The sequence below is a fragment of the Cucurbita maxima genome, unplaced genomic scaffold (genome assembly GCF_002738345.1).
Source record: "Cucurbita maxima cultivar Rimu unplaced genomic scaffold, Cmax_1.0 Cma_Scf00027, whole genome shotgun sequence".
NCBI lineage: Eukaryota > Viridiplantae > Streptophyta > Magnoliopsida > Cucurbitales > Cucurbitaceae > Cucurbita > Cucurbita maxima.
The window spans coordinates 2,362,430-2,385,114 of NW_019272043.1; the positions used below are offsets into that span (position 1 = coordinate 2,362,430).

The 22,685-nt window shown below is 36.8% G+C and overlaps 4 protein-coding genes across 4 annotated transcripts in view; 3 read left to right on the top strand and 1 right to left on the bottom strand.

Annotated features, from left to right (window-relative positions):
- The first annotated feature begins 264 nt into the window (after positions 1-264).
- On the top strand, positions 265-1,322 carry LOC111499874 (mitogen-activated protein kinase kinase kinase 18-like). The gene has a single exon (XM_023151585.1). It carries the CDS (start codon positions 265-267, stop codon positions 1,303-1,305), a length of 1,041 nt encoding a protein of 346 aa, XP_023007353.1. The 3' UTR covers positions 1,306-1,322.
- Positions 1,323-2,312: 990 nt separating this feature from the next.
- Positions 2,313-14,291, top strand: LOC111499673 (DNA polymerase alpha catalytic subunit). The gene is made up of 31 exons (XM_023151302.1): positions 2,313-3,587; positions 3,766-3,936; positions 4,052-4,135; positions 4,259-4,333; positions 4,544-4,608; positions 4,749-4,839; positions 4,922-5,110; positions 5,666-5,829; positions 5,983-6,097; positions 7,048-7,227; positions 7,304-7,417; positions 8,178-8,297; positions 8,402-8,719; positions 8,842-8,934; positions 9,861-9,979; positions 10,085-10,157; positions 10,335-10,391; positions 10,497-10,589; positions 10,986-11,108; positions 11,217-11,314; positions 11,420-11,465; positions 11,773-11,886; positions 11,966-12,049; positions 12,228-12,341; positions 12,443-12,532; positions 12,644-12,720; positions 12,957-13,173; positions 13,454-13,507; positions 13,593-13,712; positions 13,803-13,877; positions 13,975-14,291. The coding sequence occupies exons 1-31, from the start codon at positions 2,421-2,423 to the stop codon at positions 14,119-14,121; spliced, it is 4,647 nt and encodes a 1,548-aa protein (XP_023007070.1). The 5' UTR covers positions 2,313-2,420; the 3' UTR covers positions 14,122-14,291.
- A 4,015-nt stretch (positions 14,292-18,306) lies between these two features.
- Positions 18,307-20,828, top strand: LOC111499851 (BTB/POZ domain-containing protein SR1IP1-like). The gene is made up of 4 exons (XM_023151547.1): positions 18,307-18,742; positions 18,828-18,897; positions 18,962-20,044; positions 20,122-20,828. The coding sequence occupies exons 1-4, from the start codon at positions 18,657-18,659 to the stop codon at positions 20,674-20,676; spliced, it is 1,794 nt and encodes a 597-aa protein (XP_023007315.1). The 5' UTR covers positions 18,307-18,656; the 3' UTR covers positions 20,677-20,828.
- Positions 20,829-21,773: 945 nt separating this feature from the next.
- The window catches only part of LOC111499640, a 1,999-nt gene continuing 1,087 nt past the window's right edge, over positions 21,774-22,685 (bottom strand). The window contains exons 2-3 of the mRNA XM_023151255.1: positions 22,389-22,550; positions 21,774-22,321 (exon numbers count right to left, since the gene is read on the bottom strand). Coding sequence (XP_023007023.1) covers positions 21,905-22,321; positions 22,389-22,475 — 504 coding nt within the window. The 5' untranslated portion in view covers positions 22,476-22,550 and the 3' untranslated portion in view covers positions 21,774-21,904. The remainder of the gene's footprint in view (positions 22,322-22,388; positions 22,551-22,685) is intronic.

Below are 22,685 nucleotides of genomic sequence, written 5' to 3' on the forward strand. Positions count from 1 at the left end.
TATTCAATCATCGAAAATATCTTAAATTCGTAAAGAAATCATTAAACATCGGCCAAAAATCTTGCGTGGTGATCATGTGCCATAAATACTTCTAAAATTCTTTCCTTTTTTATTTCATATGATCTTCGGCTTACAACTCTGTTTCCTTTTATGGAATTACCTTTCAGAATCTTTTGAATTATAAATTCATCGCTATTTCTATCTTCTTCGCCAAGAAAGAAACCCATCGGAGAACCAACAAGATTTAGCCTTCGAGTTTCATCAATGGAGTGGGTTCGAGGAGATGAACTGGGTCGTGGAAATTTTGGGACCATCAGTTTAGCAAGACTCACAAAGGGCTTCGATCAGTTTCCGCCATTAATGGCGGTGAAATCCTCTGTTTCTGTTTCGGTGTCCTCTGCTTCGCTGAAGAACGAGAAGAAAGTTTTGGATCGAATTGGGAATTGCCCACAAATCGTTACTTGTTATGGCGATGGATTTAGTGTTGAAAGAGATGGGGAGAAGTATTATAATCTGTTCTTGGAGTATGCCAATGGCGGAAGCCTTGCGGATACTGTGAAACTCCACGGCGGTGGGTTGCTGGAATTTGATGTTCGACGGTATACGAGGGCGATTCTTTGTGGGCTTCGGCATGTTCATGGTAATGGGTTTGTTCATTGTGATTTGAAGCTTTCCAATGTGTTGGTTTTTGGGAATGGTGAGGTTAAGATCGCTGATTTTGGGCTTGCGAAAGAGGCCGCGGCGGCGGAAACAGAGGAAACAGAGGAGAATTTTGAGTGGAGAGGGACGCCGATGTATATGTCGCCAGAGACGGTAAACGGCGGCAAGTATGCGCCGCCGTGTGATGTTTGGGCGTTGGGTTGCGCCGTCGTGGAGATGGTGAGAGGAAAGCCGGCGTGGAGGGTTAAGCCAGAAACGGATATATTTGGGCTGATGATGATGATCGGAATCGGAGACGAAGTGCCGGAGCTGCCAGAGAATTTATCGGAGGAGGGGAAAAATTTTCTCCGTCGGTGTTTCGTCAAGGATCCGAGGAAGAGATGGACGGCGGAGATGCTTCTGAATCACCCATTTGTCGCCGGTGCCGGAGAGACTGTTACATTAAAAGAATCGAACCTGTCAACCGAGTCGCCGACGGGTCCTTTCGACTTCCCGGAATTCGTTTGTTCTTCAAATCAACGTTGTGACGAGATGAATTTGTGTTGTTCTAGTTCCTCGGCGGAGATGATGAATAGACTCCGACGGCTAGTGACGGAGAAGCCATTGGATTGGTCTGTTACAGAAAGTTGGGTCACAGTGAGGTGATGGAGAGATTTTTTATTTCATTTTATTTATTTTTGGGGTAGATAAAAGTAGGAACAGTAGAAAAAATATTTTTGTGAAGGATTATTCCACGGTTCTGTTCTGATTGCGAGACAGTTTTGTCACTCTGTAAATAATTATTAATGTAACGACAGAACAAATTCAGCTTGGAAATTGTATATATTTTATTATTATTTTTTTATTATTCGTAACAAAATCTGGAATGTACTATTGCTAGGGACATGCCTGCAACAGAAATTAGACTTCCTCGAACAAATGCAAGGGCGGATTAAGTTACTCGTGCTTTAAAATTGGTTGAATTTAGCGAGAAACCGTCTATATTTATATTAATAAGTGGATATTCACAGTGTAAGAGGGAATTGAGTCTCTACGTAAGAATGGTATTAAAAATTATTGAGATGAGTAGTCCCCCTCGTTAGCTAATTAAAATTAAAGTCACGAGCTATAAGTAAGAAACACTGTCTCTATTGGTATAGAGTCTTCTGAGGAAACTAAGAGTAGAGCAATGAGAGTTTATGCTTAGAGTGCATACTATCGTACCATTTTGTTCGATGGGCTTTAAAGAGGAAGTCAAGCCTCTACTAAGAGAGATTGTTCGAGAGCTCCAAAGAATGGGACCTCAGGGGAGGCAGAGTAGTCTACCTTGGCTAATTAAGAAGAAAATTATGAATTTATAAGTAAGGACACCATGAGATTAACTACGAGTATGACATGTCAAGCTAAATAGTACTCATTTGGGGTCGTTGAGTTGAAGGTTTTGTCAGTGAGGTTTGGAAAAAAAAAAATATCACGTATCAAAATATATAAAATATTTTCAATTATTTTATTATATTATTTAATTTTAAATAAATAACTCTCGATAATTATTCTCTTTTTATAATTAAAATAGATTTGAATAATTTATTCTTCGTTTTGGGTAGTTTTTAATATTTTTATTTTTATGTATGTAGAGGGACAGGAAATAAAGAACATTAGACCCGTTTCCCGCCAAAAAGCACAAGTTCTTCCCGCCATTTCGACTCCAAACCCTGACGCAAATTCGCACCAACAAAATCCAAGTTAACTCCAGCGCCGTCCGGATTAATTTCTAATCAGAAATGGCGGACGAGCAGCCTTCAGCCGCAAATCGCCGGAGGAGCCGAGGATCTGAGGCAACCGCCCGCCTTCAGGCTCTGGAACGTCTCAAAGCCATCCGCACTGGCGGCCGTCGATCAGAAGCCGGTGGTTTCCAAGTTAAGTTGGAGAACCCTATCTACGATACGATTCCCGAGGACGAGTATGATGCTCTTGTTGCAAAGCGTCGCGAAGAAGCCCGAGGGTTTATTGTTGACGACGACGGTCTTGGATATGGAGACGAAGGCGAGGAAGAGGATTGGTCCAAAGCTGGGATTTGTTCCTCCGACGAGTCTGATGGCGAGCCTGAGAAACCTAAGAAGAGGAAATCAGAGAAGAAAGAAGCACAACCGAAGAAGCCCTCTTCTACTTCTCTGTCGGCGGCGGCTGCGATGATGGGGAAACAGAAGCTTTCTTCGATGTTCACTTCATCGATCTTCAGGAAAACGGGTAAAGATGATAAGGCTAAAGGGTTGGCTTGTGACAGTATTGTCGATGATGTGATTGCCGAATTTGCGCCGGATGAGACTGATAGAGAGCGGCGTAGAAAGGGGCAAATCGGAGCTACACCGATATCGAAAACATTTGCGCCTGTTCCTGCTATGAAATGCGAGGGAGTAATTGCTCAGAGTCTTAATTTAACTGGTGGATCTGAATTGGTTAAGGGAACTGTAAACGGGAACTCTGGAATGACCAAGGATTTCACAAACAGTGATTTGGAGTCTGTGCGAGCTGATATAGAGATCCAGGGAAATGGTGAAACTAAGAAATTTGATTCAAAGGATGATTTAGATTCTGAAATGAATCTGGTTTCAGTTGGGCAATCTCATAATCCTTCGATCAAGGAAGATGTAATTGAAGATAATATGCCAATTGTGGTAGAAACGAAGTCAGAAGCTTTAGTGAAGAAGGAGCCGGTTTGTACTTTGAATGCTACGATTAGCGATGTAAAAGACCCAGCTTTGAGTGCCACTGCGGGATGGCAAGCAGTGAGAAGTGAAGGGAGTGGAAATGCTGATTCTGCTGCAGATACTTCTGAAGATAAATCCCATTTTGATATTGACGCTGATGGCTCTCTGCCTTTCTATATGGTTGATGCGCATGAGGAGCTCTTCGGTGCAAATATGGGCACCGTATATCTGTTTGGCAAGGTATTACTAATTTACTGCCTATCAATAGTAATCATTCGAACACTTGCAACTCATAAAATGAATATCACTAGTTTACTGCCTATCAATACCAATTAATAGAACCGACTAGTACTAAGTGAATCCAGATGATAAGAATGATCATCTTGATCGACTTTGGTCTCCTATCTTCTTGTAATAGGTCAAAGCTGGAGATACGTACCATAGTTGTTGTGTGGTGGTGAAAAACGTGCAGAGATGCGTATATGCCATTCCAAGTGCCTTTTTTCTTCATTCGGATGAGATGTTGAAGCTTCAGAACGATGCCGAACAATCCCAGCTTTCTCCTACAGATCTGCGCACCAAGTTGCAAGTAATGTTATCCACTCTTGTAACTGAATATGTTATGCTTGGTATCCTTTGGTCTCTCTGAAGAAATTTTTATCTTGCTTGCTTCTGTTAATGTATTTATACTTTACTTCTGTTAGGAAGTGACTGCAGGATTAAAAAATGAAATAGCTCAGCAGTTGCTAGATCTCAATGTTCCAACATTTAGCATGACACCCGTTAAGGTTTGCTAATTAAACTTTTGTTTATTTCATATATATAATTATGTAGTTGTACAATGCCAAATTTTGTTTAATTTTTTTGAATTACCAGCTTATTATGTATTTATTAAAAAAATATCATTACAGAGGAAATATGCATTTGAGCGTCAAGACATACCTACGGGGGAAAATTATGTTCTTAAAATTAATTACCCATTCAAGGTATGATACTTTTAATTTGAATTAAGATTCATCTTTTCAGTTTTTTAGTACAGTGAGATCTTGAACACCATAATTTGTAGTTCTTTGGAGGTTTAAATTCTTAAATTTCCCTTGGGAAGGCACATCTCTTAGTTTTGTTTTTATTGTTAATTTATATATTTATTTTCACTGCCATTTGGGAATTACTGACTATGGTTAAACTTGTGACAGCACCCCCCACTTCCTGCTGATCTAAAAGGAGAATCGTTCTGTGCACTCTTAGGAACGCATCGCAGGTATAAATATCTTAGAATGCACGCTTTTATCTTTTCTAGCCATCTCACATCTTTACGTTCTATCAACTATATGAACATGTGCATTCAGTATACTTTCTTGATTAAGGGAATTGATGATTTTAACATGTCAATAAATGCAGTGCCTTGGAGCTTCTTCTCATTAAAAGGAAAATAAAGGGTCCCTCCTGGTTGTCAATTTCAAAATTTTCTTCCTGTCCTGGTTCTCAACGAGTAAGACTGCTTGGTCCTTTCATAATTCACTAATATTTATATACATCAAAGAAGCTAATACTATGATGATATTCTTATGAAGGTGAGCTGGTGCAAGTTTGAAGTGATAATTGACTCTCCAAAAGATGTTCAGATTTCAACTTCATCAAGCAAAACTTTGGAGATTCCTCCTATGATTGCCACTGCAATAAACATAAAGACCATTATTAATGAAAAGCAGAATGTCAATGAAATTGTGTCTGCATCTGTTATATGCTGTCAAAGAGCGAAGGTTAGTTATGAACTACTGCCACTGTTATTGATTATGTTTGCATTTTTCTTCTGGTGTGACAATTTTTTTTTTTTTTTTTTTGGTTAAAAATGTGAATTGGATTTGTCAACCAGCTATTAGATGTCTGAAGGGTTATGCTAGTGTACTTGATAATTGATAGAGTCACAGCAACTATATACCTCAGAGGAACATGGTCTACTTGATAGGAAAAATACAAACTTTCAAGTAGAATTGTTGAATCTTTACATTTTTTTTTATCAATCTATCTGTATCTCAGTGTAGAATTATGTTGTGAATTCGGTATGATGGATGCATACAATTGAACTTTATGAATGAAATCAATTTAAGAATGACGAGTTTTTGGAAGAGTTGTAATGACTACTTAAAAGCTTTTGAAGTATGTATCCTCAATAGTTAAACTGTAGCTAGTTATGGTAAATTTTTGTAAAATAATTATTAGCTTGTTTTTACTCTCAAGTATACAGATATTTATCAAAGTATATGGAAATTATTTAACATTATTAAATCTTCATCAACTACTGCTTGACATTTCAGATTGACGGTCCCATGTTAGCCACAGAATGGAAAAAGCCTGGTATGCTTAGACATTTTACTATCATCCGTAAGCTTGATGGAGGCATATTTCCTATGGGATTTGCTAAAGAGTCCACAGATAGAAATTCGAAGGCTGGATCAAATGTTTTAATCTGCGAGGGCAAGTAGGTTACTTAGTAGTATTGTCCTAAAATCTTGTAGAAAACTTCTCTCTTACTAGCAAAATTATAATATTAATATATATTTTTTTTAGGTAGTGAATGGAGTTATTTCATTCATTCTGTCCTATTGTTTTAACTAGAACTTTTCCCTTGCAGTGAACGAGCCTTGTTGAATCGATTAATGATTGAATTGTTCAAATTGGATAGTGATGTGCTGGTTGGACACAATATCTCTGGGTTTGACCTAGATGTTCTTCTCCATCGAGCCCAGGTACAATTATCAATAAATTAATATAAACAAAGTAACTAAGTGTTTTTCTTTTTCCTTTTGAGAAGGAAACAAAAATTTTCTTTGAAATTGTTAAAGTTACAACCATCTTTGCATAGTAACAAACTCCTTGAGGAGTAAATAAACGTCCCAAGACCCCATAACATACAATCTATTCCTCCAGCAGTGCGTGCACACGCCAAAGAAAAAGAAGAAGAAGAAGATGGCATCCATGATCCACTAAGAAGGAACAAAACAACTCTTTTGCCTTTACTCTTCAAAGTGAACTTCCTGATCATAAACCCCTAAAAGAAGCTTTAAACTGCAAAAAATGAAAAGTTCTTTGCCTTCGGTGCCACAAAAAGAAGTATTCACTTCACTTTCTGTATAAACCTTAGAAAAAATAGTAGATACAGTATAAAACTTTGGAAAGCACCCCAGAATCTGGATCACAAACAAACGGTCTTGATGTTATTGAAATTCTCAAAAAGCTTCTAAAGCTAACCAAAAACTACACATTTGACACTTTTACACCTTACTAAAAAATTATTGTATTTTCTTTTATTGTAATTTACCCTGAAACTAGTGTTCTATCTCTCTTTCTGTTTGAAGGTTTTTTCTTTATAGATTCATTCTTTCTTTTGACTTGGAACAAACGTAAGGTTAAGAGCTGACTTCTTCAAGTAGTCTATGAAATTACTCCAAAGTGAATGGTTCATCTGCACATTAAAACCCCCAATCTATTCTGAAGTTAATGTCTCTCAAGAACCTCCCATTATTCATCTCATATTATGTCATTAGTACATGAATTATTCGTCTAAAAGAATGCTGAAATATTGTGTCTTAGAAGATTTCATAGAAGTTATATCCTAGATATGGTTCCTTGTTGCCTTGCTGACAAAATGACGAGAAAAGGTGCAATTTTACTTAGAAGTTTCTCTATTATATTACAGTTTTGCCGAGTACCAAGCTGCATGTGGTCCAAAATAGGTCGTCTTAAGCGGTCTGTTATGCCTAAACTTGGAAAAGGAGGGGGCATTTTTGGGTCTGGAGCAAGTCCCGGAGTCATGTCTTGCATTGCTGGTCGGCTCTTATGTGATACGTACTTGTCTTCCCGTGACCTATTGAAAGAGGTATAGTATATATGTTGGAGATGTATTGGTGTCATTTAATCATTTGGGTTTTGAAGCCTTGCTTTTATTCTTTCAGATTAGTTATTCTTTGACAGAGCTAGCAAAGACTCAACTTAGCAAGGACCGCAAGGAAGTCACTCCTCACGATATTCCAAGAATGTACCATGCATCAGAGTCTCTCATGAACCTGGTGAGTTGAGGATTCTATATCGTTCCACTTGGCCTTGGAATCATTGTACTTGTTCGCAGTTATTACAATTTGGATAAAATAGTTGTGAATATTTGGTCCGGAGATGTGATAGCTTATAGTGTTTTGAAATAATTACTGTGTTAGAGTTCTCTCGCATTATGTTTAAATATATGAGTCACAATTGGTGAAGCCACGAGAACCTTTCATTGACTACCCCCGTTCTTTTTATCGATCAATAACTTGAACATGCTAGAATATTGCATATCTATAAATATTATCAGCCAAAGGCTTTTGACCCAAGCTAAGGCCTAAGTGCCACGAGTTCAAATTTACCTTTCGGAAGTACTATTAACATTCAAAGTTTTGATGTTTTGCGAACTTGTGCCAGAGACGAAATGAAAGTGGGGGAAAAGTATTATTTTTTAATCCAACGGTGTTCATTAACATCTGCCATAATTAACTTTTCATTATTATAACTATAAGTTTAGAGGGCTCTTGTAATCAGAAAAGGTTACAAAATTGATTTTCAGCTACAGAAAGGAATGAAGGTCAAAGTTTATGAACGGGTTATTTTTCTTTTTCACGAATGCTAAACTAAAAGTTGAAATTTGTCATATTATTTGAATTTTCGAATTTTATTTCTCATGATGTTTCAATATTTCAGATTGAAATGGTGAGACAAATGCATGGTTATCATTGATAATCATGTTATATTTAAGTCTTCAAACTGCCTTATTCTCATGGTGTTTTAATATTTCAGATTGAATATGGTGAGACAGATGCATGGTTGTCATTGGAACTCATGTTTCATTTAAGTGTTCTTCCCCTTACACGTCAGTTGACTAATATTAGTGGTAACCTCTGGGGAAGAAGTCTGCAGGTAAGTCCTATAGACATATTTCATCTTGATTTCATTCCATAGTTTTTCTATAAAGTTATAATGAGAGTTTTACCCGTCTTGATCTGATGAAAATACTTTTTCAGGGTGCTAGAGCCCAGAGAGTAGAGTATCTCTTACTTCATGCATTCCATGCCAAAAAGTATATTGTCCCCGACAAGATTTCAACTTATGTGAAGGAAAAAAAGATGGTTAAAAAGAGAACGAATCATGGTTCTGAGGAAAAAAATCTTGATAATGTTGATTTAGATGATGCAAATTTAGAAGCTCCCAATACTGAAAGTGGAAAAGGAAAAAAGGGATCCTCCTATGCAGGTGGGCTAGTCTTGGAGCCAAAACGAGGTTTATATGATAAATATATATTGCTCCTGGACTTCAACAGTCTGTATCCTTCCATCATTCAGGTTAGTCTGTTGGTCCCCTTAATGTTCATCAACTTCTTGCTGGTGTATTTTAAGCGTAGTACAGAGTGATCTAATTTAATTTGTGTGCCACACTTGTGGGAACTTGTATCTTGATCATGTAGGAATATAATATTTGCTTCACCACTGTTGAAAGATCTCCAGATGGTGTCATTCCTCGTCTGCCGTCTAGTAAAGTCACTGGAGTTCTTCCTGAGGTACATTATGCACAATTGGATGAAAACTAAATTTCTTCAAATGTTTAGGCTTAAGAAAATATCCTCAAGTCTTAGAAAATGATTTTTTTTTCCTTCACTTTTCTTTTCTTTTCCATTGGTTGCTAATGTTCTATTTTCATGCTTGCACTTATGGGAAATGAGTGGGAACTGGAAATGTTATAATACATTTGGTGATAAAAAAATGATTATTACATTAATCTACAATAATGTGTTGGGCTAATTTTGAACCGTGACTGTCGCTATATAGCTAATTATATGGATTGTTGTTGTAAGTCCATCCACATCTATGAACTTTTGTCACAACTGTTCCCATATCATTTGGGGTGATCATGAATATTCATTATGATGCTGTTTCAAAATATGTTAAATCCTTTGTATTAAAGGGAGTTTGATATTTGTATTGTATTTAGTGGTTGGTGTTTGGATTCGATGTTGGTTTGGGTGAAGTAGGGTGGTTTTCTTAGTTTGTTTAAAATTTCAAGGGTTCTTCAGAACTTCTCTTATTCCTATCTGTTTGGGGTTCTTCTGGAAGCATGTTTCTTAGGGCAGGAGTGTTACCATATTCTCGTTTGCTTTTATTCAACCTAAAGGTGCTTCATTGAGCTATCATCTTGTTTGATTAAAGCATTTTTTTTCATGAAATCTTCTGAGATCTTCCATGTGATATTTGTATAGGAGTTGCAGTGTCGTAATTGAAATGTCTCTACCTTTATATAAGGTTAAAAGGTCAAATTTTGAGTCCTGTATTTTCTTTCTTTGGTCATTGTTTCAAGGCACGAGTTGCACCCAAGGAATGGTTAATGCATGTCATGGGACTCCTGTCCATGTTTTACTATCTTATATTCTTCCAATTCTTGGTAGAAAGAATAGGCAATGATGATACTCTTCACTTCTGTTTTCTACAGTTGCTAAAAAATCTGGTTCAGAGGAGAAGAATGGTGAAGTCATGGATGAAGAATGCATCTGGTATTAAGCTCCAGCAACTTGACATTCAACAGCAGGCATTAAAGCTCACTGCAAACAGGTATTTTTCTCCTTATGCTTATTTTTCATTCTTCTGTTACATATATCTTGTGTTCTAATCATCTTTTTCTTTGTGCCTTAACATAATCCGGCAATGGTGATGCAGTATGTATGGATGCCTTGGGTTTTCTAATTCAAGGTTTTATGCAAAACCACTGGCAGAGCTTATTACTTCACAAGTAAGGGAACTAGGTTGCTTGTGTTGCAGATTGGCAGTTCTAATTTATGCTAATCATGTCATAGACCACCCTCCCCTCTTCAGTATTCCAGGAAAACACAAGAAAATGAAAAAGAAAGAAAGAAAAAAAGAATCTACATCAACTTTCACTTATGCTACTTATCTACTTCTTTTACAGGGAAGAGAAATATTGCAGAGCACTGTTGATCTTGTACAGAATAATCTGAACCTAGAGGTTATAGTTGAACGCTGAAATCCTTAAATTATATAGATTTCTGCATAAACTCCATGCCCTACCGAGTACTTTGGACTCATGAATATATTATCTTTCTCATGACAGGTAATTTATGGTGATACCGATTCAATAATGATTCATAGTGGACTTGATGATATTGGTCAAGTGAAAGCAATTGCAGTAAAAGTTATACAAGAGGTGAGGCTGTGGGGTCTGGTTGAATTTTTCAAAGTATATTTGCATTTATTATGTTGGAAACCTACTAAACTGCTCTCTTGTTTACGGATCAAATTATTATATTATTGGAAATTGTGGAACTTTCCTGTTTGTGCCGTCTCATTTAGTATGCACAATTTGTGGTAACACGCATGCAAAAAAAAAAAGCCCTTTATTCTGGGTTTGAAATTTTGTCTTAAAAAATGCTCGATAATAGTTTTGAGGTCCATCTAAATCAGTCATAATTCACTGGAAGTTTTATATGATGCAACACAAATAGGTTCCCTTACAGATCAAGACAACAGCATTTTCTTTTTAAATCTTTCCATTCATAATGTCAGTATTAATGCGAGGTCCTTTCCGTTTTTCCTTTTCCAGGTCAACAAAAAGTATAAATGTTTAGAAATTGATCTTGATGGCTTGTATAAGAGAATGCTGCTTCTGAAGAAAAAGAAATATGCAGCTGTAAAGTTGCAGTTCAAGGATGGAATGCCATATGAGGTAACTACAATATACTTCCATTTGTAATTGGTCTCTTTTGGAAATAAATAGGAGATATACTTCCATATGAGGTCACTACAATGTACTTCCATTTGGCGTCATATTCAGGTTATTGAGCGCAAGGGTCTTGATATGGTTCGTCGTGATTGGAGCTTATTGTCAAAGGAATTAGGTGATTTCTGCTTGAGTCAAATATTGTCTGGAGGGTATGTCTTTTCCCTTGAGGTTTTTATTTGTTTGTTCTAAATGGAAGTTATTTGTTGGAAATTGCATTAATTTTACTCTGACTCCCTCTTTCCCCATGCTTACAGATCATGTGAGGATGTCACTGAATCGATACACGATTCTCTTGTGAAGGTAAAAAGATTACCTTTTCATGTTGCGATTTTGTGAATACTTCCTTCCTCTTTGAGATAGATGTTACGTTGTTGCTCAGAAAGTTGCTAAAATTTTAATTGGGCTGTGTTCATAAAATGGCAATGATCGTCAAACAATTCTTCAAAACATCTTCCGCCCCCGAACCAAAATAATAACAATAATAATAAAATAAAAACACAACCACTGCTCAAAATTTGAAAAGTAGAAAAAATGAATCTTTGAAGGTTTACAATCAATATTGTTTATGAAGAATTATTTGGGATTTAAATGAGCTAATTTTACACAGATACAAGAGGATATGAGGAAAGGGCAAGTTGCACTTGAGAAATATATCATCACGAAGACATTGACCAAGCCACCTGAAGCCTATCCTGATGCCAGAAACCAACCACATGTTCAAGTAAGCAGATGCTTAAACCACAGCCAAATTATTTTATTAACGATTACATTAGTCTTGATGATGTATGATCAATGAACAGGTTGCACTAAGGTTAAAACAAATGGGCTATTCAACTGGCTGTTCTGTTGGTGATACGATCCCATATATAATTTGCTGTGAGCAGGTTTGTACAATTGGTTTGGTTTTTATTCCTACATATGATGCTTTAACTGAAATTATAACTATTTTACTTGGTGAACTCTGAAAGTCAGTAGAATACTTTTTTGGATAGAAAAGTTGGCAGTATATCAATAATGAGATTCTCTTTTCCATTTTAATCCTTGCTTTGCTTTTCTGGTCAGGGATCTACTTCTGGTGGTTCTGTAGGCATTGCTCAGCGGGCTAGACATCCTGATGAATTAAAAAAGGAAGATGGAAAATGGATGATCGACATCGTTTACTACCTGTCACAGCAGGTTTTCCTCCTGTTTTGTTGCTTTTAATTGCTTTGCCACAAATGATCATAATCTGTTGTTAATGCTATTCTAATGGGTTGATATTTTTAACATATGAACAGATTCACCCTGTGGTTTCCCGTCTATGTGCCTCAATCCAGGGCACTAGCCCAGAACGCTTGGCTGACTGTCTGGGGCTTGATTCATCGAAGGTAAAACATAGATCCTGCTAACTGAAAGAAAAAAGAAAAAAAAGTAGAGGGTTTCCTCAGTTTCGTTCCAATATTGTATTCGCACTTCTGAGGTACTGTGTACATGTTCAGTTTCAAAACAAATCAAGTGAAGTTTCCCGAAGTGATGTCTCCTCTTCCCTCTTGTGTTCCATAAACGATGAGGAAAGGTAATGAAATAGTTAACTCCTCCCTTCATACATCAATAAAATTCTTTCTTGTATATATAAAAAAGAAAGTAAATGATGATGAGGAATGTTAATGATTTGAATTGCTAAATTTTCGACCAATCCTTTTATTTCCTTTGCATGTCGTACCTGTACTTATTCTTCTCCATAATTCTTAGAACTTAAAAGTTTTTGTGGATTCTAAAATTATAACTTCGCTTTTGTTTAACCACTTGCAGGTATCAGGGCTGTATACCACTGACATTAACTTGTCCCAGTTGTTCTGGTACTTTTGAGTGTCCTGCTATCTTCAGTTCTATATACAAATCAGCAGATGGAAAGCAAGAAAAGGCAGTTGATGAACCTACAAGCAAATTTTGGAATAATTTGCGTTGTCCGAAATGTCCTGACGAAGCTAGTGCGGGTAGAATGACTCCTGGAATGATTGCCAACCAGGTGCCTATGCATTGCAATTTGATGCCACTTTTTCCAAACAATCAATCATTATGCTCTTTCTAGAGAACGTATAGCATCTATATGTGGCTTTTTAATCTGCAAATGGTTATAAATGGTACAAGAATTGGACACCCGAATTGATTCTGGATCAAATTTGGTACTACTCTTGAGAATGGGGTCTCAAAATTAGACTGTCATGTCGTGTGTTGCTAGGGAAGACTTGTTTCAATTTGGAAACTCAAAGTACCATTTAACAATATCACAATTTATAATGTCACAGGTAAAAAGGCAAGCAGAGAGGTTCATTTCGATGTATTATAATGGCTTACTGATGGTAAAATCCACCTCCTAGATTTTTATGGGAGCAAATTATATTGTTAGTGAAAGTGTAAATCTCACAATTCTTTTGAATATTATAGTGTGAGGATGAAACCTGCAAATATGCCACACGTGCTGTCAATCTTCGAGTCATGGGCGACTCTGAGAAAGGAACCATCTGCCCAAACTATACCCACTGCAATGGGCGTCTAATAAGAAAGGTATTATTATATCATCTACTTTTCAAGCACTTATAGTTCTTTTACATCTTAAGAGTTATGGTTCTAATCGAGATTGTCCCATTACATCAGTACACAGAAGTGGATTTGTACAAGCAGCTTGCATATTTTAGTCACACTTTGGATACCATACGCTGTATGGAAAAGGTTGTTTGATTCTCTTCATTCGCTTCTATATTCTTTAGTTGAGACAATCTAGACATTATCCACAAGCCATTAAGATATTGTTTGTTTTATGCAACAGTTGGAGGTCCATGCAAGGGTAACTTTAGAGAAAGAAATGGCTAAAATTCGGCCAATAGTAGAGTTAGCTGCATCAACAATTCAAAGTCTTCGAGATCGCAGTGCATATGGTTGGGTGCAGTTGCAGGATTTTGTAGTTACAGTTTGAGTTTGCATATATAACCGAGGTACGCATGCTAGATATCCATTCATTTCTCTCCTCTACATTGTATATATTTGTCATATCGATTAATGCTCCAATAGAAAACTAGTAATTTTTGGGTTCCACCATTTGAATTGTTATTAACTCAAGTTTTATACATACGTGTAGTTAATTTTCTAATGATATCAACCAGATAGGTTTCCACAAATGGGTGAGAAAATGATGCAAAGATGGAGGTGTGTTTAAGCAGGTACCTAATCTTCCAAATCAATCTGTGCCTGCAAACGATTGTTATAGAAAGCTTTAACACCATATTTGCATCATTTTCTACTTATAAAGCAGAAGTAACAGAGCGTTAATCAAACTTTTTTAAGTAACAGTTTTATTTATTTATTTATTTTTTCCTTAAAAAACAACAGATAAAAGATAAGAAATGAAGAGTAATGGTGTTCAAACCTTGCTGGTCTAACAAATGGAACATATATAAAAGAATGTGTAGAAGTTGAATCAAATAAAGTCAAGGCATAATATCTCAAAATCCATAGCGTACTTGTCATCATTGTATCGGATTTCCTGACATCTCTACAGATGGATGCATATGCCCTTGCTTGAGAACGGGTTTGCATAGGTTTGTTAGTTCCACCCGGCGCTCTTGGTGGATTAGTTGGGTTCTCAGTCCCTCTGTTCATGCAATTTATAGCAATGGACACAGTGATGTGTTCTTTTTCAACTCTCATGAATTCTCTAGTGTAGTCATCCACAATTATGCATCCTTCAGCATGAACAATGCACAATCCACGGTCCAAGTTTTGGAGTTGAGCTATTTAAAAGGAGTACTTTTCTAGATTTCTATTAATCTAAAGTTGCTACCATTTTCATAACATAAATTTCTTATGCGGAAATAATCAATTGAAACATCTTCGGAAAACAATTTCATGATCTTGCATGTTTAAGTAAAAGGTTTTTAAAGCCATACCACTCAAATGTTAAATATAAAAAATGTAAATATTAAAAATGACAACATTTTATACTAACCTAAGGTCTAAGCATTTAAATCCAACTATTCTATATCTTAGTCATGTTTTTTACTTGTGATGTTGTCGTAAGTTGTACAAGAGTGTCTTGCCTTTATCTGAAAAAAAAAATATAAGTAGCACATGACTTGATATTGTTGTTAGCTGTACAGGAGTGCCTCCCCTTTACCTGAAAAAATAGAAGTACGCACACGACTTGAGTATTTTAAAAAATACTCAATAAATGACCTCATTATTGGAGTCAAAAGAATGCAAATACATGCAACTCATGATTATAGACATATCGTTAAAACCATAATAGATGTGGCCTCTAGTCTAGGCAAGTTGGATGTGTAGTACTTCTCTACATACGACTCACATGTGCAAGCGTGAGCCCACCAGATAGTTCACACACCCCTTTGGCCCATCATAGTCAGGCTAGTTGACTGTAGGAACGTTTGGAGGTTAGTAAACTCTCGAATGTCATGTAAAGCATGACCACCATCATCAGTGTACGCGTTTGTACTCATCATCATAAATGGAAAAATAACTCGATGTAAATGAACATACAATATGCATGATATTCCTATATTTTTCCTTTTAAATTATTCTTATAACAAAACCCTATACATCATTCACAAATTACCCTACATAACATGAATGCATAAGCTTTCATACATTCACCATCAATAACGTCATTTAGAGTTGTGTTAGAAAACTCTTCAACATAATACAACAAGACATCTCGTACATGTACATCATCATAATATAAAATATCATCATATTGTGTTATGTCGTCATCATGTCATCATGTCATCATCATGCCATCATGTCATCATCATGTCATCATGCATCGTATCATCATAATGCATCATCATATTGCATCAATTTACATCATCATATCATCATATCATCATAACGTCATTATAATAAATCATCATTTCATACAAATTCACATCATCATATCATATAATTTCATATCATTGTCATCTTATATTAGGCTACATGGCACGTGCAAGGTTCAATGGGCACGTGTCATCATATATGGTTGTTTCAAGTCTTCTGACCGAGATGATAGTAAGACTACGAACTTGGTTGGCCTTAGCCAACGTTCTCCCTAAACTCAAATGCTTGATTCCGTCCCTTAAAGTTTTTTCAAGTATCGTTGAGGTGTTTCACCCTATTAGAATATTCACTCAATAATCTTAGTAACGCCGAACACCTAATTTAATTTAATTCAAATTAAGGAAATAGGCTTATATCGACCTTAATTGCCTTAAATAATAAACAACTCCCTAATAAATAATGTCAATTGAGACGTGGAACCATATTAAATTTGAACCAAAATAGACATTTAATAAAGCTGGTAAAGAGCTATCTACTCAAATAAATGAAACAAAAGATGAATCACAGGCGAAGAAATTATTCTTTTATAATCATTCACAAGTTTAAAAAATATTCATTATCGCTTTGTTCGACTCATTTTTTTTCAAATCTTTTTTACATTTCTTCCCGACAAAGACAGCCATATATGATACATCAAAAAACATATAAGACAATCAAAACAAAATTTAAAAGAATAAGAAAGACGTTGAATGTAATAAATGAAGAAGAAAATAAGATAGCATATAATCAAATTAGGTCGGTTGAGATTTGATATTGTATCGAGGTATTAAACTCAAAGCATACCCATGTGGGATGGGGACAAGTTGTTGTTTAGGTTGGGTTGCTTTAGGAAGATGTTCATTTCCATTTGTGGCTCAAATTTGCCAAACAAATTTTTATAGAGCCACTAAATATAGAGACTTGACATACATGGAAGTGACAGCTCCCAAGCTCATCTTGTTTGATAGGACAATTATTTTGGGGCACAAAGGGACACCCTCTTATGCCCTTAGACGACCTAGTGGAGGGCCTTACATACCTAGGGGAATGGCCTTATTCCTTTATTATTGTTATTCCAACGGGTACATGTTCGTGGTTATCTTTAAGTCAATTTGAACAAATCTCAACTAGTTAATGTGATGTCCAACATTGGTTGGAGAGGAGAACAAAACACTCCTTATCAAAATGTAAAAATCTTCCCCTAACAGACGCGTTTTAAAGCCTTGAAGGAGAAACTCAAAAAGGAAAATTCAAAGAGAACAATATACACTAGTAATGGATCTGGGCCATTACAGTTCGTATCAGAGCCAGACACTGGACGATGTGTAAGTTCATTATTCTCTCGAGAACTACATGGGAACATCAACTTTTACTCGTGATTAAATCAAAATTAAAAAAAAAAAATAGAAATAATATTTTGAAAAGGAAGTCATCCAAACAACACAACTATGCATCATCCCTCATGTTGGAGGCTGGCATGCATTTGGTTGAAGTTGAAGAACATGTAAACCAAAATTTAGGTGATCAGTGGTTGGACAAATAATAATTTATTTGTTGGGCCATCAAACGGCTTTAGGTTATTATTATTATTAAAAAAAATTGAAAGTTATTAATGAAATTTTTGGAATATATTTTTTATTTTTTATTTAAAGATATTATCAAATTTTTGAAAATTTTGGTATAAAACAAAATATGAAGTTGATGGGTGCTTTTAATTTAGCCTCGTTATTTCTATTAAAATGAAAAAGAATATTTTTGGTATAAAAGAAAATTTAATTGCATTAAATTACCTCATAGAAAGCTTTCTAATTAAATAAAAGATTTTTTTTTTTTTTGAACCGAGGTTTGATTTGATTCTAAAAGAATAAATAACAATTTCTACCGTTCTACCCAACTCAATTCTTATCGTGTGGACCAGATTTTCAAATACTGGATCGTCTTAATAGACTTAGCAACTCGAAATTTCATACTTTCACAATAGTACAATATTGTCGACATTTAATTCAATCAAATAATTGTACTCGACCCCCTCAAAAGAAATATTCCTTAAGAATTCGCTAAATCTTTTTCTTGCTTGGAATAGAGGACGAGACAACATTCACACCCGAACATTAGAAAAAAAACTGATTGTTGTTTGGTGGTGTTGTAAAAAAACATTAGGAGGTGAAGATTTTGAGTTCATAAGATTGTTTTGGAGATAAGACCAAAGGCTTTAAGTTTTATGGAAAAATTAAGATGTTAACATTTGTGGTTGGGAATTTTTTTCCCACTTCCCATGTTGTATTTTCCTGTGTTTGTCTCCACCCAACATCCTCATCTCTTAACCAAAGCCCACACCACATGATCTTATTAACCCCATCTCCATTCTTCCCAATCTCCCCTCCATTTTCCCCTTTATTACCACAAATGCCATCTCTTTCCTCCCATTCTCCATGCCCATTTCTGCCATTTCACATGGGCTCTTGCTCATGAACTTGATGATTTGGTAAGCTGACAAGTAAATTGAAGCTGCTTTGAGCTGAAATTCAGTGGTTTTTGTTAGTAGAAAGAAACAAGAACAAGAAGCAAAAAGATTGTCCTCCTGAATGATGATGATGATGAGGAACACATCATGAAGTTTAAGGTTGTTGTTGAATCTCTCCCATGGCTGATTCTGAAGCAGAGAAAGCTGGAGTTTGTTCTTCTAAGAATGAGCGTCTTTCCACAGCCATGAAAAGAACAAGTGAATGGTATGTTTTTTTCTTCTTCTTCTTTAATGGAAGTTCTTACATTTCCTGTTATTATAGGATTGTTTTTGTTTTTGTTTGTGTTAAGGATTTTTTCCCAAGAGATTCCAAGTGATGTCACAGTTCATGTTGGAGAAGCCTCTTTCTCCTTGCACAAGGTAAAAAAACAGTAAATTTTGATGTTTTTAAGGTATGGGAAGTGAATTGTGTTGTTGTTTGCAGTTCCCACTTGTTTCAAAATGTGGGCATATAAGAAAAGTAGTATCAGAGTCAAGTGATGGTGATCTCACAAGTATTGAGCTTCCTGATTGTCCTGGTGGCGCGGAGGCGTTCGAGCTAGCTGCCATGTTCTGCTATGGGATAAACTTTGAGATCGGCACCGAGAATATCGCGATGCTCCGGTGCGTGGCGGAGTATCTCGAGATGACGGAGGAATATGCCATTGGAAACTTGGTAGGGAGAAGTGAGGCGTACATCAATGAAGTTGCACTGAAAAGCCTTGCAGGGGCTGTGTCTGTTTTGCACATGTCTCAAACACTGCTTCCAACAGCTGAGAAGGTGAAATTGGTGAGCCGTTGCATTGATGCCATTGCCTTTGTGGCTTGCAAAGACACCCAATTTAGTATGGTTGATTGGTGGGCTGATGACTTAACTGTTCTAAGAATTGATATCTTCCAAAGAGTTCTTGTTGCAATGATGTCTAGAGGCTTCAAACATTACTCTCTTGCTCCACTTCTAATGCTGTATGCACAGAAATCACTCCGTGGCTTGGAGGTGTTTGCAAAGGGAAGGAAGAAATTTGAGGCACAACATGAGCATGAAAAGAGAGTTGTATTGGAAACAATAGTGAGTCTTCTACCAAGGGAGAAGAATGCACTCTCAGTTAGCTTTCTTTCAATGCTCCTCCGTGCAGCGTTATATCTCGACACGACGGTTGCTTGCCGGTTAGATTTGGAGAAGAGAATGGCTGCACAATTAGGACAGGCTGCTTTGGATGACCTTTTGATTCCCTCTTATGCCTTCACTGGTGATACATTGTTCGACGTCGACACCGCACAACGAATAATGGTGAATTATCTCGATCTCGAACTCAAACTCGATGCAAATGAGGAACAACGTGTTCCCTCTTCTTCATCATCAGGCGAGCTTCAAAGGGTGGGAAGATTAATGGAGAGCTATGTTGCTGAAATCGCCTCGGACCGCAACTTATCGGTGTCGAAATTCATTAATATTGCTGAGCTTATCCCTGAACAATCAAGAGTTACAGAAGATGGAATGTATAGGGCCATAGATATCTACTTGAAGGTGAAACAACTATCATCTCTATAACTTAATTTCAAACTCAAAGTAGCTTTATCATAACAGGGGTATTAATTTAATAGGCTCATCCTGCATTGAGTGATATGGAAAGGAAGAAAGTGTGCAGTTTAATGGAGTGCCAGAAGCTATCAAGAGAGGCATGCGCCCATGCCGCACAGAACGATCGCCTTCCTGTTCAAACAGTGGTGCAGGTGCTATATTATGAGCAGCAGCGCCTCCGAGATGTCATGAATGGTGGTGTGGCCGAAGTCAAGCTGCCTGCAGCACCTGCTAAATTGAACATATACTCCAATGAAACAGCAGCAGCCTCAGTTTCAGATGAGCTCTCCCTTTTGAGAAGAGAAAATGCTGATCTGAAGCTGGAGCTAGTGAAAATGAAAATGAAAATGAGGGAGTTTGAGAAGGCATCACTTAGCAGCAGTCCACAAACAAATACAAACACAAACACAAACACTCAGCTGCAGGGAGACAAGCCTCCACTGCCCAAGAAATCATTCATGAACTCTGTGTCAAAGAAGCTCGGTCGCCTCTACCCGTTCGTGCGTGCCGACGGTATCACATCGAACACGAAAGGCCGAGTAAGGCCAGCCAAGGATCGGCGCCATTCCGTATCATGAATCATTTCAAAACCTCTATACAGCAGCATTGTGAAGAGTCTGGTTTCTTTGTTTTTTTTTTTTTTTTTTTTTCTTGTTTCTTTGTTTGGCTTCCAAGGATTTGCAAACTTTGTAATCTCTGTTATGTTGTAAATAATATTGAATTATGAAGAAGAACAGTGAGTATTAGTGGAGTCTGAATCTGAATAATTCAATCTCTCTCTTTTCTTTTGGATTAATAAGCAAAGTGAACAGCCAACTCAACGCCCAACAGGGACAGAGCTGCAGAAACACCACGCTTTGGTCGGTTCTTCTGACTCAATTCTTCATGGAGCCTAAAACAATATGTTTCAGAATCAACTCTATTTCACTTCCTTAATTTAAGCCATTTGTAAGATTTCACGTACGCGAACAAAACACTCTTTATAAGGGTGTGGAAACCTATTTTTAGTAATGCGTTTTAAAATTGTAAAGTTGACGGTGATAAGTAACAGGTCATAACGGACAATATTTGCTATTGGTGGACTTTGACTGTTACAAATGGTATCAAAGCCACACACTAGGTGATAAGTCAGCAAGGAGGTTGAGCCCCAAATGGAGTGGACAGGAGGCAGTGTGACAGCAAGGACGCTCGGCCTTGAAAGAGGGTGGATTGGAGAAGTCCCACATGAATTGGAGAAGGGAAAGAGTGCCAGCGGGAATGCTAGACCACAAAAGTGGTAGATTGTGAGATCTTATCCTTAGCATATGCATTTTAAAATCGTGATACTGATGACAATATGTAAAAGGTCAAGACAATATTTAGAAGCAGTAGGCTTAGTCAATTGGGAATCTTCGGTTGTAAGCAGTGGCAGACACCTACTGAAATAACACCCTCTTCTTCTGGTAGCTTAATTTGGCCAATTTAAAAAGAAACAAACGCCTCTTTTTGCTGCTAACAAATTGAACAAAAAACTTTGAGCTTTAAATAAGCAGCTGAACTGAAGTGCTAGTGAATCACAGATGAAGTATTAAGGATTCATTTCAAGATAGTTATTCATGTTCATTTTCGAGAACTCCGGTTGAACGACTCGTAAAAGTTAACGACCCAACGGAGCTATCATTCTAACAAATGATTATCAAACAAGACCTAAAAGGCGCGCGATTATAATTATACTAACTTGGTTATAAACTTGTACAAAGAGAAGATTAGACGCCCAATCAGCCAAGAAAACTAAAAAATAAGCAGAACATAAAAGAATCGAAGTGTTTATGAAGTGAGATTAAGGGTTAGAGGTTGACAAAGCCATGGATTTGGATGGTGCTGTGAAAGCCTCATCTCATCTTCAAGAAACCCCACAAACCCCATTTCAGAGCCACCAACAAGCTCACCATGTCTGTAAAAGCTTCGATTTTTTTGAGCAGAGCCTGTGGTTGAAGACGAAGAAGAAGAAGAGAAGCAGCTCTTTCTTCTTCTTCTCCTTCCTCCACCAACTTGATTGCTGTAATTTGAAGGACCCAATGTCAATTCAACCTCACTTTCTTCAATAAAATCACTATCCTTTTCATCATCATCTTCTTCTTCTTCTTCATTTTTCACTTCCCATCTCTCTGTTTTTCCTCTGTTTTCTGTTATGTTCTTCATCAAAAGCTTCTGAATTCTGTACAATCTGTGGAGTTCATACACCTGAAAGCAAGATTTTTAGTGTAAAAAAACACAAACCCAGATGAGAAAATGGGATAAAGAAACGTACTTGATGACGAAATGTCTGCTCGTGCTTTAACATGGCGTTCTTCATGTTCTCCTTGCTCTGAGATTCCTGTTCCGCCAGCTTCGCCATTGATGTGCCAATTTTGGAGCTTTGTTTTGGGTGTTAGAAATGGATGATGGAAGAAAGAGAGCTTTGGATTTTTGCCTAACAATGGAAGAAATATAAAAGAGAAACAGTGAGTGTTTATAAAACAGAAGTATGGCTGTTATGATATCACTAGCGACAGTGGCTTTTTTTTTTTTTTTTTTTTTTTTTTTTTTTTTTTTTTTTTTTTTTTTT